At 35.7% G+C, this 6,704-nt stretch overlaps 1 protein-coding gene across 1 annotated transcript; it reads right to left on the bottom strand.

Annotated features, from left to right (window-relative positions):
* Window positions 1–2,434: 2,434 nt before the first annotated feature.
* LOC111439472 (probable membrane-associated kinase regulator 1) lies at window positions 2,435–3,862 on the bottom strand. The gene is made up of 3 exons (XM_023077147.1): window positions 3,478–3,862; window positions 3,290–3,364; window positions 2,435–3,100 (listed from the first exon to the last, which is right to left on the bottom strand). Exons 1-3 carry the CDS (start codon window positions 3,798–3,800, stop codon window positions 2,647–2,649), a joined length of 852 nt encoding a protein of 283 aa, XP_022932915.1. The 5' UTR covers window positions 3,801–3,862; the 3' UTR covers window positions 2,435–2,646.
* Window positions 3,863–6,704: the final 2,842 nt, after the last annotated feature.

Raw genomic sequence — 6,704 nt, 5'->3', positions numbered from 1 at the left:
CATGAGGATTCATTCGGACTACCAAAGACATTCTGGGTTGATGCCATGAATACAATAGTCTATTTGATCAATAGAAAGCCGCCAGTACTCTTGGAGTTCAAATTGCCTGAAGAAGTATGGATAGGAAAAGAACTCAAGTACTCTCACTTGAGAACTTTTGGCTGTACTACGTATGTTCATGTTGATCTAGAGAAAAGAGATAAGCTCGAGGCTAAGGACGTGAAGTGCTATTTCATAGGATATGACTCTGACATATTCAGGTACATGTTTTAGGATGACAAGAATAGGAAAATCCTCAGACAATGTGATGTAACCTTTGATGAAAATGTCCGGTAAAAGAAAAGAGAAGATCTAAGACCATGAAGCACATGATGGTGGCTTAATGAGACATTTTGGGATTAATAAAGCCTATAATATGTTGCATCAACACTTCTTTTGATCAAAGATGAAGCACGATATTCATAAGTTTTTTAGCCAATATTTTAAATACAAAGAAGCTAAATTTAGATCACAACCAAATGTATTGTATACTCCTTTGAATGTACCTAATCAACCTTGGACTAATATATTTATGAATTTTGTTGTTCTTGGTTTAACACACACAAAAAAGAGTAAAGATAGTCTTCTTGTTATGGTAGATAGATTTAGTAAAATGACTCATTTTATGGCATGCAACAAGATGGATGATGCAAATTATATTGCTGACTTATTCTTTAGGGAAGTATAAGATTACATGGAATCCCGAGAATTATTGTTAGTGATAGGGATGTTAAATTTTGAAGTCACTCTTGAAAAGTATCGTGGGGTAAATTGGGTACCAAATTGTTATTTTCAACTACATGACATCATAAGACTAAGGGGCAAATTGAGGTGGTTAATAGAACTAGGAGCATTGCTTAGGTTATTATTTCTAAGAATATTAAGTCTTGGGATTGTCATTGGTAGAGTTTAGAGCAATTTATAGTACAACTCATTGTCCTCCTTTTGAAGTTATTTATGGATTTAATTCATTTACGTCTCTTGATTTGCTTCCTATTCCTTCTAATACTTTTGTGAGTGAAATAGCCACAAGTAAGACAAATTTGGTCAAAACATTGCACAAAGAGAGGAAGAAGAGAATAAAGAAACAAAATTTCAAAGTTGTTTCAAGAATTAACATAGGACGGATGAAAAACATTTTTCAACCCGATAACTGGGTTTGGATACATTTTCGCAAAGAGTGATTTTCATCTCAAAGGAAGACAAAGTTACATCCAAGAAGGGATGACCCTTGTCAAGTTCATGAAAGAATTAATAACAATGCCTATAAAATTGATCTCCTGAAAGATTTTTCAATACATCTAACTTTTAATGTTGCTGACTTGAACTTTTTGATGTAGGTGATGATTTTGATTGTAATAGTTAGTTAGCATATTTAATTTGAGTTGGTGTCAAGGTGAGCAAGAATAATGTCCTGTACCAGCACAGGAAAGAAAATGACCTTTTATATACCTTGAGACTTTTATCGAGGGTGGGATTTATGCGTGGAGTTAGAGATTTGAAAATATGATTGTAATAGCATGAGCCCACCACCCGTAGATATTGTCTGCTATGGCCCATTACATGTCACTGTCAGCCTCACGATTTTAAAGCGCGTCCGCTAGGGAGAGATTTTCACACACTTATAAGACAATGTTTTGTTCTCCTCCAACCATGGTAGGATCTCACAATCCACCCCTTTAGGGGCCCAGCATCCTCGCTAGTACACCACCCGGTGACTAATACCATTTATAATAGCTCAAAGCCACTGCTAGTATATATTGTAATAGCTCATCTCCATCAGTCTCGCGATTTTAAAACACGTTTGCTAAGGAAAGATTTCCACACACTTATAAAAAATGTTTCATTCCCCTCCACACACTTATAAAAAATGTTTTATTCCCCTCTCCAAACGACAAGTCTCACAATAATATTTTTGTCAAGAAAGTGTCTAAACCAATTATATTATATACATCTTTGCTAAATCATACGCGCTACCATATATTGTCATCTTTGGACTTTCATTTCTAAATTTTTCCTCAAAATTTTAAAACATGTCTATCCACTCTCGAATTTTATATTATACCAATTTAAAATGAGACATATCCTAGTTCTCGTGTCTCTAAACATTGATCGGTGGACGAAAGGTCTTTTCGTGCATTTAGCTTTGGATCAAGAGTTCCATCATTTTAGCCTTAGCTTTTACTTTTATGGGTGCAAACTATTTGTGGTATAGGTCTCGTGAGAGCACGAAAGATGAAAGAATTCCACATTGAATACAAACCGCCGTAGCCCCACCAAAATGTCACACCTTCATCATGAAACCCACCTCACCACTTTCCTCTTTTTGGTATCCCCATAATCCTCTTGCCTCTCACCACTAAAATTCCCTTTCAAACAAAACCCACCAAACCTTCATAACAATCCCATTCATAGCTATTTCCCTCATCATAAACCATCATAGCATCATTCAATTCATCATTGATCTATGCATTTGTTAAACAACACCATGAACTCTTTACATGAATAATCTTTGATGGAGATATCTTCTTGACTTGTAAGTAAAAAATGAATGAAAACACCAAAGTTAGAAAAGTGAAATTGAAAAGGAAAGTGGGGAATGAATGATTATTGTTCGTCACCAGAGCTTGCATGCGAGAGCTGCTTTACCCATTCAAATGTTCGACGATGTGACACCCTCGTTCCCCTTTCCTTTTCATTTTCCTTTCCATTTTCACTCCTTTTCTTCTTCCCCGCCGCCGCTACTGTATCCACTGATTTTTTGCAGCTCACCACACCCAGAAACGAGCCAGCTGTTGTATGCGCCGCCGGGGTGGCGGCGGCGGTGGCGGAGGAGGAGGAGTTAGTGCGAGTTTTGAGGTCGTGAAGTTCCATTCCCGGCGTTCGGAGAAGACCCAGCCGGAAAAAGTCCCACCGGGATGAACTCCGGCTTCGGCGGCCGGAAGTTGAATGGGATCTGATTTGGGGCGTCGGACTAGGATGAGAGTGGAAAACGTTGTTGTGTGGTCTTGGCTTGGAATTCGTCGGAATTGAAATGGAATTATTACTAAGACTTGATGATCTGAAATTTGAAATATACTTTATATCATTCAAATATCAATGAACAACATAGTAATGTTAGGATTAAGAATTGCTAATTTATTATAAGCCATTTTTGTATTTATTTTTATTTTTTTAGAGTAGATTTCTATACTCTTATAAAAAAATTAAAATTTATCTTTCTATGCTCGTGAAAATTGAAAAGGTTTACCGGGAATAATGGCTTCTACTGCTACTGCTGCTGGTGCTTCCATTTCTAAACCTTAACATATCCGAAGACTCCGACCTGTCGGGAGAGAAGCAAGAACAAGACAGGGAGGAAAGAATCTTAGATTATAATAAAAATAGGCTGAAATTATAAAAAAAATATAAAAAAATGATAATGTATAAAATTTGGACCTGGTGGAGGAATTTCTAGGAAAGAAGGGGTTATTGTGGGAATTTTCAGAGCTGAAAGAGTGACGAAGAGGGAGGATATGGCCTTGAAAGAAGACCTCATCGGCGGCGCACATGGGCTGCGGCAGTGGCGGAGGGCAGTGGTTGAAATCAAAGTCCTCCGATTGGACGGCGGCGGAGGATCTGATCGGGGTTTCATTTAGATTCAAAGGCGGCTGCGTTTCTTTTAGAGGAAGGTCACAGAAAGATAAAGCTTCTTCGTCTTCTTGTTCTTGGATTTGGTTCTGTTCTTCCCATGTTTCATCTCCATGACAGCTTCTTCCCATGATGTCTTCTTCTCTACCTCAATTTCAATTTTTCTTTTTAATCTATTTTTAGAAAAGAATAAAGAGATATATAGCCAAGTATGATGAGACAGAGAAACAAGGAATGAATATGGCCCATCGGTATGTACATATATATGAAGGGTCTAATCAATATCTTTATGGATTATTTCAATATTATTGCTAAAATAATAAATTTTAAACAGATTAATTTTAAATTATGATTTTCTTAATGATGATTTAAACTTTAGATTATGAGCTCAAATTCTTGCATTAGTGTGATGCCCCATTAAGGTTTACGAATTTAATTTTTAAAAAATGCCCATAGTATTTGAAAGTCGAGTTAGTATAAGCTTAGTTCAAGATTTTGAACAAAAATTCTACGTTGTATGAATATGGATTCAGTATTGGTAGATGATTATAAAAAATAATAGTTATAGTAAGAGTAGAGATGTCACGATTCATTTTATGAGGCTTCAAATAAAAAATTGTAACATGGACAAACAGACCAACATTAAATCGTAAAAAAACAAGAGGTAAGGTAGCTCTAGGAGCATCCAAAAGGTTAGAAACACGTTGATGGTTAGGAAATTTGAGGAAGGGTTCCCAAGAGGAGTGTAAGTTTAGGTGCAGACTTCATCATCTACATCATCATCTACAGGAGGTTGTGTAGTGAAGGAATGTCTACCGTCAATGTTTGGTAGATTAATCATCGAGACAATGTAACAATTTGAGCAAAGAAAATGGACAAGAGGATGTCCTATCTTGGGAATCAGGCATAAGCAACTTTCTTGATGATAATTTTTAAGGAGGGAAGAATTTATAACACTCAAACCTCAACCAGTAATTAAATATTCGATTTTTTCTTTTAAGCTCGAATTTTAAAGATTTTATTGAGGGTTTTAAGAGCCTTATAAGAGAAAAATGTTTTAAAAAAAAAAACCTAGAACTCAGTAAAAAATTAAGAAACTTTTAGAACCCTGATTAGATGGATGATAAAGAGGGGAAAGAAAAAGGTAAGAAAGAGAAAAGAAAGGCTAAGGTTTGGAAGAGAGGTAGAAATTGAAATCCTCTATAAATGGCTATTTGGAGTAAGAATTTCACCATAAATTATTCACAAGAAATGTTCAATGGATTGAGGAGAACCTATTTGGACTTTTGAATGGACAGAATATGTCAGGACATAATGAAATTTGATAGATAGGAGTTTCAAGTTCTTATTTTCGATTTTTACTTAGATGGGTGGATTTTACTTAGATTTGTGGATTTTACTTAGACTCAGGTTCTAATTTTTATTAGGTTATTCTTGGAGATATTTTGGTCAAACTTTATGAGCGAAGTTGATTTTGATTAGAAGTTAACATTCTAGTGTGCATCAAGAACGGTTAGATTTACAGTATTAGATTATTTTTGGACTTAGTTATTTTTTCTCGTGTTTGATTAGAAATTAAAAGAAAAATAACTTTGTAAAAATGGATGAAAACTAACAAAGTTAGGTGTGGCGAAGAACCTATGTCTATCTCGACATAAACTGTTCATGTGACTTGACCTGACATAGTGCAATCTATTCGAGTGTACCACATGTCGTGTAGAGAGTATAGGTATCCTCCCTTGGAGCGCACATGGAAATGCACATAAAGACTCTTCTTTGTACGTGATACTCACATGTAAATCCACTTTTTAACTCTTATGACTTTTGTTTGTCAGTTTCTCATCTTGATTTCAACACTAAGCCTAATTCTACTTTTATTAGAACCTACTAGAGAAATTTTATAATTTTTGGAGTTCCTTAGACGGAAAAACTTAGTTCACGGAGGCATGCGTCATCCATGTAAGCAGCCACATAGACTTTAAGTTAGTAGTACTTGTAGGGATCATTAAGACATGCTAGTACATGAACATTCTTTACCTTAGGTAGTAAGAATATACATGTTAGAACTACACAAGGGCGCTTTTGGATAAGAATGTGTTATATGTGCGATAAAAAAAATTATTATTATTCCTCTAGGATAAGATTGTGAGATGCATGTTACTTTTATATATTCTACAATGCTAGGAAGAGAATATGCATGACTAGAATCCGAGTTCGGAAATAAGGATGAGTAAGGTATGTAAGAGGTAAAAATTACTAAAATGCTCCTGTGATGAGATTTTATGAATGCTATTTTAAATGTTTCTTATTGTATTAGAATGGACGATGAGATATTGTGTTATGTGTTTTGGGTGATTGATGGATGTTATACTCCATTGAGCTTGTATGCATGATTTAGTATGTTAGGCCCAAGTGATAATCACTATGTGTTCTGCATGTAGAGCGTGTGTTTATCTGCCTATAGCTAGACCTAGGATGTTAAAATTTGGTTGGCTTGACGATAATTTTGGTCAGGACGCCTCTAGTAGACAAAGTATCTTAGGATCGTGTGTGGCGGTCAGAGGGTCAAGACCTTAGTGCTACTTGACCAAGATAGACTTGAGAAGTCAAAATAAAAGTAATGTGAAAGTAAGAGTCTACATTAAGCTACCTAGTCCCCTTAGGTATCCAAGTAGACCTTCACAACTCCCATAAAGGACTAGGGTGATGTTAAAATCAAGTTTCTTGTGTTTTAGATGATAATAGGTATATCTCTCCAACAAGCATGCATGGATGAATCAAGTTAAGATATATTTTTAGTAGACCGTGCACCCAAGGATCATGAGCGGTGGTGTAATAACCCAAAAATTAGAAAAAATAAAGAAGAAAAGAGAAAGAGATTGTCCCCATTGCTTAACTTGAGAAGTGGGGGGTTGACCTCTACTATAAAAGATAGGTCCCTCACTTCATTTTATCATCCCACTTGAATGGTTCAAACCAATTGAAGAATACACTTTTTATTGGCTCAGGTTAGCATTTTGGCTGATCCGACTTGG

The sequence above is a fragment of the Cucurbita moschata genome, unplaced genomic scaffold (assembly GCF_002738365.1).
Source record: "Cucurbita moschata cultivar Rifu unplaced genomic scaffold, Cmos_1.0 Cmo_Scf00095, whole genome shotgun sequence".
NCBI classification, from domain to species: domain Eukaryota; kingdom Viridiplantae; phylum Streptophyta; class Magnoliopsida; order Cucurbitales; family Cucurbitaceae; genus Cucurbita; species Cucurbita moschata.
This window is presented reverse-complemented; position numbering and strand designations above follow the sequence as displayed.